This window comes from Corythoichthys intestinalis, chromosome 4 (assembly GCF_030265065.1).
Source record: "Corythoichthys intestinalis isolate RoL2023-P3 chromosome 4, ASM3026506v1, whole genome shotgun sequence".
Taxonomy (NCBI): Eukaryota; Metazoa; Chordata; class Actinopteri; order Syngnathiformes; family Syngnathidae; genus Corythoichthys; species Corythoichthys intestinalis.
In genome coordinates, this window is record NC_080398.1 from 60,145,313 (window position 1) to 60,167,299 (window position 21,987).

The 21,987-nt window shown below is 37.4% G+C and overlaps 1 protein-coding gene across 1 annotated transcript; it reads right to left on the bottom strand.

Moving 5' to 3' along the window:
• Positions 1-4,246: 4,246 nt before the first annotated feature.
• On the bottom strand, positions 4,247-17,518 carry rrp15 (ribosomal RNA processing 15 homolog). Its single transcript, XM_057833111.1, has 5 exons — positions 17,285-17,518; positions 16,804-17,105; positions 9,205-9,302; positions 8,937-9,129; positions 4,247-6,605 (listed from the first exon to the last, which is right to left on the bottom strand). The coding sequence occupies exons 1-5, from the start codon at positions 17,295-17,297 to the stop codon at positions 6,498-6,500; spliced, it is 714 nt and encodes a 237-aa protein (XP_057689094.1). The 5' UTR covers positions 17,298-17,518; the 3' UTR covers positions 4,247-6,497.
• Positions 17,519-21,987: the final 4,469 nt, after the last annotated feature.

Genomic DNA, 21,987 nt, shown 5'->3' on the forward strand with positions numbered 1-21,987 from the left:
TGAGTAAAATTCACTTGAAGCACTGCCAGATAATTTCATTCATTCCTAGTACATTTACACTAAAAACATCTGAAGCACTGCCAGATAATTTCATTCATTCCTTGTACATTTACACTACCCCCCAAGAGTTTTAAGGAAGTGGGTTTTTGCAGTGGATATGTATAAATTCAGGTGATACACTGTTCGATTCAAATCTTTGTTCTCAAATACTACAAAAGAAACACCTTGAAAATTTCCACAGTCTGGATTTTATTAGCAAATTTAAATTCTAATATTTGAACACAAATTTGTGTATAAACATACAAAGAAATACAAAAGTTATTATCTCTTAACTATCCAGGAATGCCAAAAAAATAAACATTTGTCTTAATACCACCCAAAATTGTCTAAATTAATATCCCCAAAAACTTCTTAGTCGGGGAATGACAAAAAATTAAAAATTGAGCTTTCCTTTTGGTAAAACACCACTGCGTTTGTCCACAAGAACAACCTAACTCAACAAAAAATGAAAGCTACTTTGGGCTGCTTTAAGACTACCTAAATAAAATAAAAATGAAAACTGGGGAGAAGGGGGTAAACCTTGGTTCACTACATTTCTTGTACATTTATTGTTAACAGTAGAAAACATACAGGAAGACATTTCTCTTAAAGCAGCTTCCTCCTCGAGTTCGAGAACTTCGTTCAGATTCATGTTATGCTAATGCAGGTCGGACTTTCAGTAGCAAAATTAGTTGTGTGTTCCCAACGTCCACAACATTGATATCTCTTTACTTACAGCCGCGGCTGCTGGCGGAAAAATACCTCGGATTTTCCTCGTCTTCGAAGGGGGTGGAGGAGGCGTAATGTTGTATTTCTGTTGAGCTGTGAATGAGTGTGTGTGTGTGTGTGTGTGTGGGGGGGGTCAAGTCATCATTCAATCAAACGTGCGTTCGAGGGAAAAAATGGACTGGCACATTCAGCAAGTGAAAAGGGGTCAATGTAAGACTGAACATAATGAAAGTACAGCAGTTCACACACAATGGTAGAGTCAATTCTATCCTTACAACATATGAGAAAGCAATCTAAATGAACTATATAACTGAAGGTTGCTTAAAAGTTGGTGGGGACAATTTGAGCATGTTGAAAAGTTGCGAGTGGTTTGTTCTTACCGTCCCTATGCAAACCTATGCCCTCAGTAGGACTGTTGCTATAGTAACCAATAATAATGTAAACAAATAACAATTGTAATAAATTTGTACATACAGTGGGACAAATAAGTATTTAGTCAACCACCAATTGTGCAAGTTCTCCAACTTGAAAAGATTACAGAGGCCTGTACTTGTCAACATGGGTAAACCTCAACCATGTGAGACAGAATGTGGACAAAAACAGAAAATCACACTGCTTGATTTTTAAAGAATTTTTTCCAAATTAGAGTGGAAAATAAGTATTTGGTCACCTACAAACAAGCAAGATTTGTGGCTGTCAAAGAAGTCTAACTTCTTCTAACGAGGTCTAACGAGGCTCCACTCGTTACCTGTATTAATGGCACCTGTTTTAACTCATTACCGGTATAAAAGACACCTGTCCACAAGCTCAGTCAGTCAAACTCCACTATGGCCAAGACCAAAGAGCTGTTGAAGGACACCAGAGACAAAATTGTAGACCTGCACCAGGCTGGAAAGACTGAATCTGCAATAGGTACAACCCTTGGTGTATAGAAATCAACTGTGGGAGCAATTATTAGAAAATGGAAGACATACAAGACCACTGATAATCTTCCTCGATCTGGGGCTTCATGCAAGATCTCACCCAGTGGCGTCAAAATGATAACAAGAACGGTGAGCAAAAACCTCAGAACCACATGGGTGGACCTAGTGAATGACCTACAGAAAGCTGGGACCACAGTAACAAAGGCTACTATCAGTAACACAATGCGCCGCCAGGGACTCAAATCCTGCACTGCCAGACGTGACCCCCTGCTGAAGAAAGTACACGTCCAGGCCCGTCTGTGGTTCGCTAGAGAGCATTTGGATGATCCAGAAGAGGACTGGGAGAATGTGTTATGGTCAGATGAAACCAAAATAGAACTTTTTGCTAGAAACACAGGATCTCGTGTTTGGAGGAGAAAGAATACTGAATTGCATCCGAAGAACACCATACCCACTGTGAAGCATGGGGGTGGAAACATCATGCTTTGGGGTTGTTTTTCTGCAAAGGGACCAGGACGACTGATCTGTGTAAAGGACAGAATGAATGGGGCCATGTATCGAGAGATTTTGAGTGAAAATCTCCTTCCATCAGCAAGGGCATTGAAGATGAGACGTGGCTGAGTCTTTCAGCATGACAATGATCCCAAACACACAGCCAGGGTAACAAAGGAGTAGCTTCGTAAGAAGCATTTCAAGGTGCTGGAGTGGCCGAGCCAGTCTCCAGATCTCAACCCCATAGAAAATCTGTATAGGGAGTTGAAAGTCTGTGTTGCCCAACGACTGCCCCAAAACATCACTGCTCTAGAGGAGATCTGCATGGAGGAATGAGCCAAAATACCAGCAACAGTATGTTTCAGTGAGTTACAGAAAACGTTTGGCCTCCGTTATTGCCAACAAAAGGTACATAACAAAGTATTGAGATGAACTTTTGGTATTGAGCAAATACTTATTTTCCACCGTGATTTGCTAATAAATTTTTTTTAAAAATCAAACAATTTGAGTTTCTGTTTCCACCCCCCCCCCCCCACACACACACACATTCTGTCTCTCATGGTTGAGGTTTACCCATGTTGACAATTACAGGCCTCTCTAATATTTTCAAGTGGGAGAACTTGCACGATTAGTGGTTGACTAAATACTTATTTGCCCCACTGTACATTTATAAAACTCAAATATTTGGGACTGAAACACTTGATGTCTATTGTCGCAAATTTGTCGCAGCAGTCTTGTAAAAGTGCACGTAGGTCGAGGCCAACCAATCAGGGCCCTCTGCTGGTGATGGAGATTCCTTGAGTTCCTCTGCTTTAATTTTGCAGTTTCAACTTTGTCAACACACTGCTTACTTCAATCGTAATTCATGTTGTTTTTTCTATACCAGAGGTTCGGAGTAGACATTGTCCAAGATGGCGCCGCCCATGTTTTGCTCAGGAAACTTGTCTACATACGTAGTAAGGGTGTAACGGTACATGTATTTGTATTGAACCGTTTCGGTGCGTGGTGCTCGGTTCGGAACGGAGGCGTACTGAACGAGTTTCTGACGTAATGTAACCCTTACTTTTCGAGGCTGTGAGTCGATCGGGTTACAGTTTCTTTGTGTAGATTATATTTACTCCGTCTTCTCTACTATAATAAGGACCAACACGGTACGACAGTATAACCCAGAAACGTCAACGGCGCAACAACGTGGCCGCCGTGAGAACACAGTGAAACGTGGGCGTTAAAGTCAATCAGCCAATGCACACCAGTCGCAGTGCGGCCGCGTGTTAGACGCGTCCCAGAAGTGGTTCAACACTACGCACGCGAAAAGAACGGCAGAGTTTATTAATTGACGGGAGACCTGACCCTCCTGCGTCAATACTAATACCGGTAGCTCGGATCGGGCAGACCGGAAGTCACTCGTGTAAAAATACGGTGGATCCGGTCGATTTTCAAACTAATATGCAATCGTAACTAGACCTGTCGCGATAACAAATTTTATTGTGCGATAATTATTCTCATAAGTTATTGCGATATGCGGTATTATTGCGCCCCTCCAATTTTTTAAAAACTAATGTACAATAACACAGTGAGAATACACTATATATTAATAGATCAAGTACACCCATTTAAACGCGATAAATATTGACTAAATTCAAAAATACTTTTTAAGAAATCACTAAAAACAATAGACCATGCCTCTTAAGTAAAAAACAACAATATTGATACCGCACAAAAACACAGAATAAATAAAATGTGTTTTTAAAAATAGACCATGCCTCTTAAGTAAAAAACAACAATATTAATACGGCACAAAAACACAGAATAAATAAAATGTGTAAAAAAAAAAAAAAAAAAAAAAAAAAGCACTTAATAACAAGCATTTAGGCAAATGAAAACTTTTCCCGTCATAGCCTCTGCAGCGGTGTTCCATAGGGATGCAACGATACAGTTAAGTCACAGATCGGTACGATTTTTGATACGAGGGACACGATTTTCGATCCAATTTAATACATTTAATGCTCTGTAAAAAAAAAAAAAAAAAAAAAAAAAAAAATTGTTTTTTTTTTTTTTTTTTTTTTTGCTAACGAGCAAAAATTAAATTGGCATCATATAAACATGCATTTTAGTGCATAATATTTATGTGCTTACTTCTTACTGATCTGAAAAAAGTTTGTATAAAAGTGCTGAGAACAATCTTTACTGTTTGTAAAGTGAGGCAAGGCACACTGTTGACTGCCACAGCTCTCTTAGCAGCTAGGTTTACTACATGAGCAAGACTATTTGTGGTCCGAATCCATCTGTGTCACGTACTGAATTAACAATATTTGCAACATTATCTATAGTCACTGGTATGGATTGATTTGGCCTTCTTAACTTCCATTCAGTCATGACAGTTTAGAATTCATCTATGTAGTATATGGACTACATGTCCCATAATCACTCTGGGCTCACGTAGCCAATGGCATGGGACGAGGCACATCTAATTTGCCATTTCATGATATCTAGTGTGTGGGCGCATTAAAAAAAGTTAGCAAGCACCGCTGAAGTCACGCCTGCTCATTACTACACAACACCAGAGTTTCATAACAGGACGAGTTTGAAGCACAGCGCTCTCAATTTCATTCAGCTGTTCGGTGTCAAAGCGAGGTTGTTCGTAGCAGCCAAGTCGGTAACAATGTTTTGGCGGACTTCGTTGTAAATATCCGGCGTTGTGCCGAAAAATAGCCGGCCCGCGTGAAATGTCACTCCTGACGGGAGCGCCCACACGTCAACAACACCGGCGCGCCGTAGATGGTCCACAGTCACTCGGAGCACTGACGCGGCCGGCATATGTTGAACAATAGGATATAATGGGAATGATTGGCTCCGGCGCTAGTTTTTGCCAGACCTGTAAGGAAGATGCATTTTGCGCAGTTGGTAACGAACTTTTAACAGCACGTCAGCCACACGCGCGCACGCACGTGCACACGAGGCGATAAATCGCAGCAGAAAAATTACCGCCTTTATTTTAATTTATCGCGCGATAAATGGAATTATTGCATATTGCGACAGGCTTAATCGTAACCCACTTTTTGAGTCCATCAGATCTCTTGAGTGGTAGATCGGGGCACAGTTGACTTGTCTTTGTTGATTTACTGCTGTCTTCTCTGCTATAATAATAACCAATACGGCCCCGTGTTCAATACAAAACCCTCCTACCACAACAAACCAAGTAGGAACTAATATTCACATAGGAACTAAAGTTATACAACATAAAATATACAATATAAATGAATACTACATCACATAATGGATAAAATAGACAAAATAAATTAAAATGAGCTAAAACACCTGTAACTAAATAATAAGAATAATACACAGATCCTGCTTACACAAAGTATTAATTTCTGTGTGGCGCTTTAATGAGAAAATCCACCAATAAAGCTTTTGAAAACCGTTAGTAAGAAAAAAAAAATGATTCACCGAGGCATTTCATTTGTAAAATACATGTTAAAATCTTTGTCATTGGGATTCCTTTTCTCTTTCGCACAGGACTTTTTTTCTTCTTTCTTTCAGAAAGAAAGCTGACCAATACGCGGGGTCTGAAAGGCAAATTGTTGTTGGATAATCTTTAAACAACCGCTAATTTTTGAGCAGAATTCTAGCTTTGTATAGGCTAATGTTCCTATTGTTGAAAGCACAAAGGTGTGTAATAAACGAGCACATTTACTCTATATTTTGCATTTTGTTTTCTAACTGTACCAAAAATGAACCAAACCGTGACCTCAAAACCGAGGTACGTACCGAACCGATATTTTTGTGTACCGTTACATCCCTAATACGTCCAGCTTTTATCCACTACCAGTGGTGCTGCTTCCATAGCCAATGGGAGCATCAGTGTTAAATTCAAGTAAAAATGCATTTACATACTGTAGCATACCGAAATCGGATTTCATGATGTGTTTTTTGTTCTAATTGTGTTCATAGAAATACCTGTTAGCAATTTAAGCAAAATGAAGAGACAAACACTTAGTACCCAATAATTAGTTAAATAATAATTAAATAATAACAAGTACTGAATTCTTGCTTCACAAGAAATAAACAATGAACAAAGTGAACAAAACACACCATAAGATACCAGTATTCATAGGCAAAACAGCTTTTAAATGGCACTGTAGAAAAGTGATATTTACAGACGTTGCACAACATAAAAAGCTTTTGTACACAGCATGACTACTGTATAAGCTGAAAATCCTAATTCTGTTTTAATGATTACGACCAGCCTCTCAATATATATATATATATATATATCTTAATATAGTGTCAATCAGAATAATTCCCATCTGCTCACGCTTGTACCGTTGGCTCCTCTTTATCCCAGTCTTTCATAGTTGCTCCCATCATGTAGTCGTCACTCAGGACACTCCAAGCTGGTTTCTCCACCACCTCAGTAGTCTACGGAGACACACAGACAGAATTAGTGTCAAATTTTGATGACGAACCATATAAATATAACATGGATTACAAACCGGACATAGACAAAGTGATACTATGTATACTCTATTATTTAGGAGTGTGACATTAGAACATTACAATTACATACGTACATACACACATACATATATAATATATACACACACTAGTATATTAGTATAGTATATGTGCAGCGGTATGAAAAGTATCTGAACCTTTTAGAATTTCTCGCATTTCAGCATAAAATCACCATCAAATGTAAGCGTTGTCAAAATCACACAGATGAAAAAACGGTGTCTGCTTTAACTAAAACCACGCAAACATTTACAGTTTTTCATATTTTATGAGGGTAATATGCAAAAAATGACAGAAGGGGGAAAAAAATAAGTGAACCATCACATTTAATATTTTGTGGGCCCCCTCTTTGGCAGCAATAACTTCAACCAGACACTTCCTGTAGCTGCAGATCAGTCTGGCACATCGATCAGGACTAATCTTGGCCCATTCTTCTCTACAAAACTGCTGTAGTTCAGTCAGATTCCTGGGATGTCTGGCATGAATCGCTGTTTTGTCTGGACTTTACCTTGGCCACTCCAGAACGTGTATTTTGTCCTTCTGATACCATTCTGAATTTGATTTACTTCTAAGTTTTGGATCATTGTCTTGCTGCAGGATCCATCCTCTTTTTAGCTTCAACTGTCTGAGAGATGGCCTCAGGTTTTCCTGCAATTCTTCTGTTATTGCAAGTTGTCCAGGCCCTGAGGTAGCAAAAGAGCCCCAAATCATGATGCCCCCTCCACCATGCTTCACAGTGGGGATGAGGGGTTGATGTTGGTAAACTTTTCCATTTTTCCTACACACATGACATTCTGTGTTACTCCCAAACAATTCAACTTTGGTTTCATCAGTCCACAAAATATTTTGCCAAAACTTCTGTGTAGTGTCCAAGTTTCTTTTTGCGAACATTAAACGAGCAACAATGTTTTTTTTTTTTTTAGACAGCAGTGGCTCCCTCCGTAGAGTCTACCCATGAACACCCTTGTTGGCCATAATTTTGCATATAGTTGATGTGTGCACAGAGATATTGGACTGCAAGTCTTTAGCAGACACTCTAGGGTTCTCTTTTACCTCTCTGAGTATTGTGCACTGAACTCTTGGCGTCATCTTTGATGGACTGCCACTCTTTGGGGGAGAAGCAACAGTGCAAACTCTCTCCATTTGTAGACAACTTCTCTGACTGTCGATTGATGAACATCCAGACTTTGAGAGATGGTCTTATATCCTTTCACAGCTTTATACAGATCAACAATCCTTGATCGCAGGTCTTCAGACAGCTTGAATTTTGACCTAGCCATCATGCACATCAGGCAATGCTTCTCATCAAGACAATTCTTACCAGGTGTGTGTTTTATAGTGGGCAGGGCAGCTTCAAACCACTCATCAGTGATTGGGCACACACCAGACTAAATTGTTTGGTAAAAATTGGTTTCAATTGCTCTTTAAGTCTCCTTAGGCAGAGGGTTCCCTTACTTATTTTTCCCCCTTCTGTCATTGTTTGCATGCAATCCTCATTAAAATATGAAAACCTGTAAATGTTTGGGTGGTTTTAGTTGAAGCCGACCCCTATTTTTACATCTGTGTGATTTTGACAAATATCACATTTGATGGTGATTTTATGTAGAAATGTGACAAATTCCAAAAGGTTCAGATACTTTTTCATACCACTGTAGATATAGCATTGGCTATATATTTACTTTTTTGTGGTACTGTAAAAACAATTTTGAATATGTTCTGGCCAAGCTTGGTAAATACAAGTAGTGCACCTCGATGGCTACTCACATACTCAAAACTTTGCATTTTTATTGTACCAAAATTTTGAAAATTTCAAAGTCCTATATGCATACACTAATCAAGTTACCATTCTCATTTTTGTGGTACTGCAAATCCAGTTCTGAATGTGTGAAATTGTGAATTTGTTCACGTAATCTACAGTACTGTAAAATAATAAATTCAAATACACAATGTTGTGCTGAGAAAAAAATACACCATTTTTAAAAATAAATTGTAAGCGACTCATTGAGTATTCACCGAATACATTTTTACATGTACTCGAGTCAGTTTTTTTGGATTGGTACTTTAACTTTAGTATCATTTTGAATTAACGCTACTCTTGAGTAAAATTTTGGGCTACTATACCCACCTTTTTTGTAATGACCCATTTCAAAAAGTTTTCAAAGGGATACCGATAAGTAGTTAAATCACACAGTAAGACTATATTTAGTTTGACTTTCATTAGTAAAACAAAACACTTACACTTATGTCATTTTCTTTCTTGAATGTGTCTTTGCTCTCACTTTCTGTTTTCCTTAATACATCAATGAAGTCTTTTTTGGAAACTGAGGAAAGTATTTTTGCCTTCTTCCTCTCTGAGCCGCCGGCCTCCTTCACCTTGTTATCAATGTTCTTCTGGTGCTTTCTTACGGCATTGAATAGCTGCACGACTCCTCTTTGTGGAAAATAAACAAAATCAGCCATTGCGTTCACATCCAGTGGAAAAACGCAAAAATATGCAATAACACACCTTGTTGCAATTCTCTGCAGTGCTTTTTCTGCTTCACGGTCTTTCAAAACATCAGGTTTCTCTCTGCACATCATCTCCCATGTTCGTTTTTTGTCATTCTGATGAATACAAAAAGCAAGCACAGTAAAACACTTGCAATGTTGAACCATCCAAAAACATCCGTAAGATAAATAGGCTCCGACTAGGTTCTAGTGATTACCAACCTGTTCAAATGATTATTAATAGAGGTCGACCGATATGGGATTTTAAATTGCCGATGCAGATACAGATATCATATCTCATATACATTATACAGTGCATCACAAAAGTGAGTACACCCCTCGCACTGCAGATATTTGAGTATATCTTTTCATGGAACAACACTGACAAAATGACACTTTGACACAATGAAAAGTAGCCTGTGTGCAGCTTATATAATAGAGTTGGAGGAAGCCTCTTCTGAAGACGGTACACAAGCAAGCCTGCTCGTCTCATCAGACCATAGGACATGGTTCCAGTAATCCATGTGCTTTGTTGACATGTCTTCAACAAACGGTTTGCGGGCTTTTTTGTGTAGTGTCTTCGGAAGAGGCTTCCTCCTGGGGTGACAGCCATGCACATCAATTTGATGTAGAGTGCGGCGGATGGTCTGAGCCCTTACAGGCTGACCCCCCACCTCTTCAATTTCTGCAGCAATGCTGACAGTACTCCTGTAACGAGTCACATGACATTTTGGAGGGAAAATGACAAGCAGTACTCCATTTGGACATTTAGGGATGTATGTAGTTTCTAAGGCGTTTACTCACTTTTGTTGCCAGGGGTTTAGATATTAATGGCTATATTTTGAGGGGGGAAATAAATGAACTCTATTATATAGGCTGCACACAGACTACTTTTCATTGTGTTAAAGTGTCATTTTGTCAATGTTGTCCCATGAAAAGATACTTACTACATATCTGCATACATACATATCTTCAGAAATGCGAGGTGTGTACTCACTTTTGTGATACACTGTATGATATATACAGTGTTGTTAATTTTACTTTAAAAAAGTAATTAATTACAGTTACAAATTACTTATTCCAAAAAGTAATTGCATTAGTAACTCAGTTACCTGAATGTAAGAGTAACTAGTTACTTGGAAAAGTAACTTGTGGTAATTTTTTTCCCCTCAAAAAAAAAAAAAAAAAAACAGGTCACGCAATGTGAAGTTTAAAGGGTTTGGGGGACAATTGGCCCTAGCCCAATTCTTTACCCTCCACTTAACTAGACACAAGGGTATTGCGATAACTAGATAGTAACCTTTGCTATGTGTGGAAGTCATTTAAAGTTGTGAATCAACCGTTAAAGTTGTTAAAATTGCTCCCATTATTTCATTAGTTCCCTTCTGTCTACTTTAAACATGTGTAAATTTTAAAACTGTTTCATCATTTAAAGATAGATTTAAGTTAAGATTTTGCCGATTTAGGAGCATTTAAGATTAAAAAACAAAAAAAAGTTACTTAGGTTGGCTATGAAGGATCTCTACATCAGAACCTTCATGAGAGGTCTACTGCTTTAAGATGGCGGCTGTTTACTAACGCATGTAGTCCTTAAAACATGCTGCCAATGCAGCTGTGTCTGTCAATTGCATCTAGTTCTATAATATGATATCTACGGTGTCATGTGGTCGTAGTTTGTCGGCAATGGCTACTAGAGCTGGGAATCTTTGGGCACCTAACGATTCGATTACGATTACGATTCAGAGGCTCCGATTCGATTATAAAACGATTATTGATGCACCCCCCTCCTTTTTTTTTTTTTTTTTTAATTTTTTTTTTTTTTATTATTATTTTTTTTTATATAAAATAAAGTTTTGTACATTAGTTCCAAAATTGTTCAAAAATACTCTCAGGCTAAACCAAACTACTATTTCAGTATCAAGTTAACATATAGCAGTAAACAAATATACAAAAATAACATTAAATAAAAAAACTCCAGTCCCCATTCTGTATCAGCAGCTTTAAACTACATTCAATTAATTTAATGTTGTGAATCAACCGTTAAAGTTGTTAAAATTGCTCCCGTTATTCCATAATTTCCCTTTTGTCTACTTTTGACATGTGAAAGTTTTAAAACTATTTTAAAGATAGATTCAAGTCAATATTTTACCGATTTAGGAGTATTTTAGATAAAAAGTTAATTAGGTTTGCTTGGAAGGTTCGCTACAACAACATTGCAGGGAAGTTTACTGCTTTAAGATGGCGGCCGTTTACTATCGCCCGCATCTAGCTTTTTGCAGATGTGCTGCTACCGCTACCGAGTCTATAATCCATCTAGTCCTATATAAATGATATCTACCGTAACATTATGTAGCTTAGCTGTACTTGTAGCAGCTTTTCGGCAGCAGTCAGGTATGTTGTTGTGTTTTTTTATCTCGTGGCATGAGTTGAGCTAGAGCCGTGAGTTGAGCGTTGGCATTACCCGAGGGGCCGGTTAATGAGAAGCATAATGTTTAGCTACTCCCGCTCCGTTCCGTCCCGAAGTCTGCGCGGCGCGCTGAGTGTGTTGTACTTCCGCTTTACTTGGCATATTTCAATAATCGGAATTTGGATGTTTGTGAATCGTTCTCGAATCTTCCACGGCCGAATCGCGAATAATCTAAGAATCGGAAATTTTGCACACCTCTAATGGCTACAGTCAGGTATTATTGGAGCCACCTAGCATCGCGGTTGCAACGGCGTCTTCCCCACTCCTGCTCTGCTCTCTCGTCTCCGTGAGTCCGTTTCTCTCACTTTTTTTTATTCAACCAACTTAGTAATGCATAGTAACGCTCGCCTTTCCCACCTCAGTAACGGTAACGGCGTTGCCAAGATAAGAAAAGTAATTAATTAGATTACCCATTACTGAAAAAAATAACGCCGTTATTAACAACACTGGATGTATATGAGATATAGAGCTGGGAATCTTTGGGCACCTAACGATTCGATTACGATTCAGAGGCTCCGATTCGATTATAAAACGATTATTGATGCACCCCACTCCTTTTTTTTTGTTTGTTTGTTTTTTTTAAAATTTGTTTTGTACATTAGTTCCAGAATTGTTCAAAAATCCTCTCAGGCTAAACCAAACTACTATTTCAGTATCAAGTTAACATATAGCAGTAAACAAATATACAAAAATAACAGTAAATGAAAAACTCCAGTCCCCATTCTATATCAGCAGCTTTAAACTACTTTCAATTAATTTAATGTTGTGAATCAACCGTTAAAGTTGTTAAAATTGCTCCTGTTATTCCATAATTTCTCTGTCTACTTTCAACATGTAAAAGTTTTAAAACTATTTTAAAGATAGATTCAAGTCAATATTTTACCGATTTAGGAGTATTTTAGATAAAAAGTTAATTAGGTTCGCTTGGAAGGTTCGCAACAACAGCCTTGCAGGGAAGTGTACTGCTTTAAGATGGCGGCCGTTACTAACACACGCATCTAGTTTTTTGTAGATGTGCTGGTAACGATACCGAAGCTATAATGCATCTAGTCCTATATAAATGATATCTACCGTAACATAATGTGGCTTGTAGCAGCTTTTCGGCAGCAGTCAGGTATGTTGTTGTTTTTTTTTTTTTATCTCGCGGCATGAGTTGAGCTAGAGCCGTGAGTTGAGCATTGGCGTTACCCGAGGGGCCGGGTAATGAGAAGCATGATGTTTAGCTACTCTCGCTCCGTCCCTAATTGCGTACCGAAGACCGCGCGGCGCGCTGAGTGTGTCGTACTTCTGCTTTACTTGGCATATTTCAATAATCGGAATTTGGATGTTTGTGAATCGTTCTCGAATCTTCCACGGCCGAATCGCGAATAATCTAAGAATCGGAAATTTTGCACACCTCTAATGAGATATGATATAAATAATAACAATCTAGGGCTGCAGCTATCGATTATTTTAGTAGTCGATTAATCGATGAACTAGTTAGTTCGAATAGTCGAGTAATCGGGTAAGGGACAAATAAAAATTAAAATACCTGCGCTGAGCCTCAAACGGTATAAAAAAAAATTGATAAATGAGGATCTAAGTACACCAAAAGAACAATTATCTAATTTACATAGCAAAAGTCCGCTAGCTTAAATGCTATAAAATGCTAACTTTTTTTTTTTACAATGCTCTTAACAAATGGTTCAGACATATATTCCCACAAAAAACGGCTACATATATCTATAAACTAAATTATGAATCCATTAAAAAACATTAGCTCAAACAAAAACTTAGGTTATGTTGGTCTTAACAGGGAGCAGTTGGATTCAGCCATGTGAAATGTGGCAGACCAGAGGGCAGTGTATCCAACCTTAGCAATAAAACTAAATGCAAACACTTTCAAAATAAACCATTACAATGCCACTTTAATTAAACGATTACTCGAAGCAATACATTTTAATTCGAATATTTTTATTCTAATCGAATACTCGAGTTAATCGATTAATCGTTGCAGCACTATAACAATCCATACACCTTTCTGTAAGTTCATCTCCTGTTAAAGTCGATCATGTGTCTTCTGTTGTATATTGGGTTATATGAGAACACAGAGATGCAGTACTGTATTTTTCGGACTACACATCGCACCTGAGTATAAGTCGCACCAGCCAAAAAATGCGCAATCAAAAGAAAAAAAAACATATATACCGGAGTATAAGTCGCATTTTTTGGGGCAAATTTATTTGATAGAATCCAGCAACAAGAACAGACATGTCATCTTGAAAGGCAATTTAAAATATATTAGAGAGCAACAAGCTGAATAGGTGTACGGTATGCTAACATTACATGACGCTAGAAGTTAGATCGGGCCAAAAAAAATCCAACCCGACCCGACCGGCCCGAGGGTATTAAAGCCCGATATGGCCCGAGCCCGATCAATTAACTTGATTTGTTTGCCCGAGCCCGAAAAAAGACGAAATTTTATTCTTTATTTGTAGGCACGAGCCCGAATTTTTTTTTTTTTTTTTTTTAATTATGTTTTATTTGTGGGGACTCAGCAGAAGGAGGAAATGCGGGGATGCGATGCGTTGTTGCGTTTTGTTTGATCATGTTTGTGACAATGCCGGTGAATATATGCATAATAATAACAAATTGAAGCCTGCCTTTTGTAACGAATTCTCCCAGTTAAACAAGACTAAGATGGATACTCAATAAACATTTATATCTTTTATATTTACGTGTCTGCTCTAACAGTCGGATAGTGGATTTGACATTTTAATCTAGAGTTTCTCAAAGTTTTCTCAATGTTTAAATAGTCTACATATTTTTATGATCAATATAAATGCATTTACACAACGAAATAACGCTGGAAAAGTGTGTTAAATATACAATTTATCGTATGAGACCAAAGCGCAACATTCGTGTACATTGTCAAGCCGACACAGGTTTCCGTATAGCATCTTCAACAATCAATTTGAATCCTTTCCATATCCCACTCCTACCGTAGTTGTCTGCTTTTCAATTCCCCTGTCTTTAGTTTGTTTTTCACTCCTATAGACCCTACTCACGTGACGTCACAGCCACGCCCCCGTGCCATGTTGTCCGGATACTAGCCATGTTAATGCATTAGCGCTTCGTAAATTCCTCCTATTATGGCGTGTTTTTCTGCTCGTTAACATTAATAATCAAAATGGTGAAGTCGTGTGTGGCGGTCGGTTGCAAAAACAGAGAAGATAGACGGAGAGACTTGAATTTTTACCGTATTCCGAGAGACCCGAAGAGGAGACCGCGATTGACTGCTGCAATTCGACGAGAAAACTGGGCTCCAAACGACTACCACAGATTATGTAGTAGTCATTTTATATCTGGTAAGATGCATTTAATATATATTTAGAGGGTTTTGGGCTGACAACCACAATTAAGATCATTGCTAGGCTAATCGCCGACAACATACACGTATGTATGTAGTGAGTGCTATCGCTAAACCATATAAACATTAAAAGCCCTAGCTCCATTGACAAATGACATGAAATACATTAGACTTGACAGTGGATGTTAGCAAGAACAAAAGATTTTGAATTGAAAATTTCGTAACTCACCTTCCGAGCACAAGATTCCTGCCGAATTTTCGTGTACGAGGACCTGTTTCACCCAACCAGCAACGTAGCATTTATAAGCCTCCAAGCTCTTTAAGTTTTTCAAACTTTCGTGAGAATAGGCTGATTTTGTGCGGACAAGATAGTTGTAAATATCAGGATATCAGATGACAGGCGAAGCCAGCGGGTTGAAAAACATCGATTTAGGCATCAAATACGGATCTGGCGAATGGATAAACTGAAGCTTTTCCACGTAACGCCTTTTATGCAACGGATCCAATGAGTTTACAGCGTCAGATAACACCGGGGCTTCCATGAATTGCTCTATAACTTGCTCGACTAATTGAAAACAATGAGAATAGGTCTGAAAAAGAGGTACAATATGGCGGCCGGAAACAGCGACACGCCCATTTTGTGACGTAGGTGAGTAGGGTCTATACCTGCTCCATGTCGAAAAGGAAATACCAGGATGCTCGCAGAAGGCGCCAGGGCGCGGGAGGGGAAGATTGAAAAGAGAGCCACTGCGCTCACGTGCACAGGCATGCACAGCGCCTTCTCTGTTTTCTCTTAATTTTTATTTTATTTAACATCCATACATCATTTTAGCATAAATATATGAATATATATTTATTTTTAAAAAAGTTAACGGGAGAGAAGTGGGCCCGACCCGATCGGAAATAATCACACTTAAGTCGCTCCAGAGTATAAAACGCACCCTCTGCCAAACTATGGGGAAAAAAACTCCAACTTCTAGTCCAAAAAATACGGTATATTGTATTAGTCTTGTAATTGTTTTGTGTTCATGTACTAGTATTTGGTTGAATGTTAGTATTATATTCTAAGTAGCTGCTAGTAGTAGTAGCCAGTAGTAGGAGCTTTGTACTGGGGTGAGCTTTGTAAGGGCGTGAGCTGTAAAATCCCATTGGGTGTCACATCGCTGCGCTGCCGATGGTTGGAAACTTTTATAGCACTTTTAAGTTTGATTTTGCCTTGGCTCTGCGCTAGGCATTATGGGAAATGTAGTTTTGAACTGCTGCATTCGGAAACATGCGGGTTGAACAGTTTTTCAGTTTATTTCGGTTATTTGTTTTATTTGGTTTTTAGTTATTTTGGCCGAATATGGCTCTTTCAACATTTTGGGTTGCAGACTCCTGCCCTTGCATTCGACGGAGCCATGAAAATGCAACTATCAACTCACAATGAGAAAAAAAGAAAAACAAAAGTAACGTGTAATGCAGGCGACAATTTTAAAGGTAGTGGAGTAAGAAGTGCAGATACCTGTTTTAAAATGTAACGAAGTAAAAGTAGAAAAGTGCCACTTCATATTTGTACTCAAGTAAAGTACAGATACACAAAAATGTTCCTATGTACAGTCACAAAGAATTTTTACTTCGTTACATTCTACCACTGCTGGATACAACTAACCGTTTTAAAAAAACAAATCACAAATGAAAACAAGGTAAGCTTTTCTCTAACACCTTCTTTGTTTTGAGTGGCAAACGTCACAAAAAATATTTTAACAATAACAAAATATTGCAGAAATTAATCCGTTTTTACCACTTCTTTTAATATTTACCTTTTCCTTTCTCTCTAACCGTTCCTGTTTTTCCTTTGCCTTCACCTTATCCAATTCTTTGTTTTTCACTAAGATGGTGGTTTTGCTCTTTTGGGTTTGCTTCCCCAATATCTTTGCCATTGCCTGTGCCCAGCCAGCGTTGCTATTGGTATCTTCAACCTCCTGACCTCCATCTTCATCCTGTGCGTCGTCTCCATCACTCCCTCCATCCACAGATTCTCCACCAGATGACATTTGATCACCGCTCCCTTCATTTGAGTTATTCAGCTCATTTGAGTTCCCCAAAGGAGATTCTGCATCATCTGCAAAGCAAAAATTAACACCGTAACCCATCTGGACAACAACAGCGCGAGTCCCAACAACATTTTGTGTCGAATCGGCACGCTGTTTTAAACGTAATACACATAATTATACAAAACTCACAACTGTATTCAAATATAATACACGATTGATTAAATACGATTGACTAAATATAACTTACCGATATCACCCATGATGCCCACACGTGTTCCCACTCTGCATCCGTGTCATACGACTTCCGCCATGAACCGGAACCGGCGTTTTGTAAACAAACCAACAGTTCTCCCTATTCCACTTCCGAGGAGGATTAAAGACGTAAACCACAAATACAATTTCACGGGTTCATCTCAAGTCTCTGACTTCTTAATTGCTCTCAAAACAGGGAAGAGAACGAGATTGTCAAAACAGTGACGGCAACCCGGAAGTTGTTCTCACACCGACATATTATTATTAGGCTAGATGCCTTCAGACGGGAGTCAGCACTTGGCGGCGTAGGTAACCAGCGGTAATCTCGCAACAGAAAAACTCAAATTCTATCATTCGGACTGGATGAAGAAATTTGAAAAATTATACAATTGTTTGTATGTGGTCAAATTATTGAATATCTTCTTCTTTTCCTTTCGACCTTTCCCTTGTGACGTATGAAAAAGCAAGCCGTTTGAAAATTGATCACAGACATTTCAGAGAGCACACTCCATCCATGGGATCAGATATTTGGCTCTATAATGGCTTTGTCCTTAATGATGGGTGACAACATCTAGCCTTTTATATGATATCAATAGCCTTCAGTCATAGCTATCGAACGTTTGCGGAAGTAGATGCTCAATGTTAGACACGGCGGCGTCAGTAATTTGCGGCCATCTTAAAGCAGTAGACTTCACGCGCGGGCTTCGCCTGGGCGGGCTCTTGGCTCTGTTGAGACAAAACTAAGGTGAAGGGTTTTTTCTTGCCATATTTATTGTGCAAATATTCAAAAATAACCTTTTTTTGGTGTATGGGTGTGTGTGATTATGCTGTACACAGCATTTATTAATAGGGGAGAACAGGTTCTTTGTGACGTTTTCTCTAGGTCGACCACCAGAGGGTAGTGCTGTGCAATATCCGTATGGAAATAATCAGAATTACACCAATTGACATTTTAATAATCAGAGGTGGGTAGAGTAGCCAAAAAGATTTACTCAAGTAAGAGTAGCGTTACTTCAAAAATAATACTATTGAAGAAAAAGTAGTCATCTCAAAATAAAATACTTGACTTAATTTATCGTATTATGATTTTATTTTATATTTTTCTACTTTTGGAATGACCCAGTTTTCCCCATGTCTGAAATTTTCAAAGTCAACCAATGACTGACTGAATTCTGAATTACTTGCCTGATAGAATTTGACCCTTTGTATCAACAAAACTGAAGCTTTTCCACAGTATTTGTTTGTTTTGTTTTTTTTTTTAAGTTTGTGGGTTTAATAGGCTGCTATTCAGCAAAATTAGAGCAAGGAACTGCTTGAGATACGTCAATTTGCGTGGAATGGCTCAAATTTTGTTGATTTCATTTTTGTTTTGTTAAATTGCAGAAATAAAGCAACTATCAATTGGTTTTTTTTTTTCAGGTCGTACTGTATATAATAATTTTTCCACGTTGAAAAATAGAAGCAATTAATTGCAAGTTAATTATGACGGCATGCAATTCATTGTGATCAACATTTTTTTTTTCATACAAATATGTGGGTCAAGGGTAAGGACTCCTAAGTTATATTTAATTTACTTCTGGTAAAAGGTTGTTATGGAATTGTTAAGTGTGCTCCATTCACATTCAGTCTATAAAATAATTAATAAAAGTAGCACAGGGTCTCTACAGGGTTCAGTAAGCCAAATCAGCCTGACTTTTTAAAGACCATAATGAATAAAATTTAAGACCCATTTCCAGAGGTGGGTAGAGTAGCCAAAAATTTTACTCAAGTAAGAGTAGTGTTACTTCAAAATAATATTACTCAAGTAAGAGTAAAAGTAGCCATCCAAAAAATTTACTCGAATATAAGTTAAAAAGTATACAGTGAACATAATACTCAAGTAATGAGTAACATTTTGAGTAACTGCTTATTTTTGTTTGACTTTTTATTTCAACAATGGTATTTTTTTTTTCTCTCAGCACAAATTTGTCTATATGAACTGTTGTTATAAAAATACTGTACAATAATCCATTACATATTAATTATTATTGATATGTAATTATTAATTAATTACATTAAGCAAAACAAATAATTTTTAAAAAAATCATCAAATTAAAGACAGAAAAAAAACAGTAATGAAGCATTATTCGTCCAAAGAGCATGAGTGCCCTGCCCTTTAGTGGAGAAAATAGTTCCTAGTTTGAGTAGTGTCGTTCCTTCATAGTTACTATTATGAAATTAAAAGGATCATAACTCCGGTTTTCCGTGGTCAATCGGTGCCAAATAAAAACTGGGAGAGAGTTTCAAATCCGTGATTTCGATTCATGTTGAGGGCAGCGCTCTATGTCAAATACTTCATTTGTTACAGTGCTGTAAAGACGCGTGATTGAACAGGCTTGCGTGATCATAGATTGGCAAGCTTGCGTCTGATTGGTGTAATGGAGTCATGTGATTATTGTTAAAACTAATAGCGCTACTTTTGGCAATAGCATCGCTAGCAAAAAAAAAAAAAAATCTAATATGTAGAATAAGTAAGGAAAAATGTAACAACTTGTGTAGTCCAAAGTAGCGGAGTAAGAGTAGCATTTTTTTCTTCACAAATGTATTCAAGTAAAGGTAAAAAGTATGGCTTAGTAAAACTACTCTTAGAAGTATTTTTTTACATGTAACACGTCCATTACTACCAACCTCTGCCCATTTCACATCGATACCACCAAACAAGGTACAAAACATTTCGAGGAAAATTGAAGGCCTGGAATTACCTGCAAAGTATATTAATTTATACCCAGTTCTTTCACACTGTGATACAAATGAGAACAAAGTATTACTATTACTACGACTAGTAGTAGTTAAGTATTAAATTTATTATTATTATTTTTTTTTTTTTTAGAATTTCTAAGCCCCCGCAGATAACCTGTAGTAAAAATTCCAAAATAATTGCTATTTTTTTAATTGTCCTGGATAAACTATCATTAATCATGTGTTGTTTTAAAATTAAAACATATTATTTAATTCTAGTTGAAAAAGGGGAAAAATGTATTCTGTTCATCTCCAGTGTGACTGTCCACTATGTTGTGTTTAAGAAAATCCTCCATTTATTATTAACATTACATCACTCTTCTGCGATAACAGCACACCAGTGGCGGAAAATTCTAGGGTGGTAACCAATTTTATTTTTTATAAAATATAAAATAAAATTAAAACTCATATTTAGCAGTTATATGAAGTATATTGTACATGAAGTACACAGTGTGGTGGATCATAATGAGTCCACTCTGCTAAAGCTATATATCGAAACAAATTAATTATTTATTTTATTAATTATTTGTAAAATGATACATTTCTGATCAAGTAACCAAAGTCATGTTAGCTATTATGCTAGCAAAGCTAGGCAGAGGGCTAGCTTTAGCACAAACTATCCCTCATGTTAGCGTCCACTCTGTTAAATCAAAATGGCACCCTATTAAAAAAGAAAAAAAACATACAGTACGGGTTTTGTGACTCATGGTTTTTTATTTATTCATCTTTTTGAGGAAAAAAAAATGTTGGTGACAGTCTAAATGGTTCTTTCCGTGTTTTCACTGATTGGGTTCCAGTCACCAAGTACAGTGCATTACTTTCTTGAGTTATTTTCACTGTTGATTTGCATTCTTCTTTAACATTCCTCAAACCCTGTGTTGATCATTATCAGATTCCACTGAATGAGTTGACCTGTTTTGTTTCTTACCCTTACGTCTATCGTTATCTTTTTAGACTAAGATCCATCTATGATCTCTCCTACCATTTACTTCCATCTTCCTGTTATGTATGTTGCTTTCCTCTGATATCTTCTGTCCATTCAGTCAAAGACTGTTTTTCGCAATTCCTGTCTCTCTAGCTGCAGAATTCTTGGCCAAAAAATGATTCTGATAAGATAAACAATACCCTATAAAGTATTTCCTAAAAGGACTACCTCTTAATATAATGTTGGATTGTAGAAAAATAAAATGCTAGTGAATGCATTTGGGACAGTTGATAATACCTTTGAAATTAAATAGACACATCAATATGAATGGGTTTGAGAAGCAAAAAGTAAGTGATATAGAGTACTTCTACGTACACTAAAAGCAAAGTCGAAAAAAAAAAAAAAAAAATATATATATATATATATATATATATATATATATATATATATATTTTTTTTTTTTTTTTTTTTAAACATAAATTTTCCAGGGAACACGGGGATGCATGGAGGACCCAAACGTAGGGAAAATGACAAAGGAGGCAAAAGTGCAAAGACAAAGCAGGGTGTTGGTGAACTCAAAAATACTTTTAATAAACAAAGACTGAAAAACAAAGTGCAAACAAAAGCAGCTGGGATAAGACAAAAAAAGAAGAAGAAAAAAAAAAAACTGAAATCAAAAACTTACTTCGGGAGGAATCAACTTGAGGGCTTGGACACTAACATCAACAACACTGGAATAGACATGAAAGCAACACTTGGATTGACAATAACCGAGCAACAACAAATAGGGGAAACTTAAATACAGACATGGGGTAACGAGACAATGAGACACAGGTGGCTGATACAATACACAAGGAGCAGGCCATAACAGGGGAAATCAATAGGTAATCACATGGACGAGAAACACTAGGGCAAATCCTAACAAAACAACTCAAGGCATGACACCAAAAAGTCCAAAAGTATTGTATTTTGTATAATGGTGGAAGATACACTGC

What these genes read in the sequence shown, in the direction of transcription:
- rrp15 (XM_057833111.1), bottom strand. An exon ending in CTGCAGAGAATTGCAACAAG is followed by an intron (nt 9,130 to 9,204) that starts GTGTGTTATTGC and finishes TTTTCCACAAAG; the next exon opens with AGGAGTCGTGCAGCTATTCA. An exon ending in AGAAAGAAAATGACATAAGT is followed by an intron (nt 6,606 to 8,936) that starts GTAAGTGTTTTG and finishes GTGTCTCCGTAG; the next exon opens with ACTACTGAGGTGGTGGAGAA.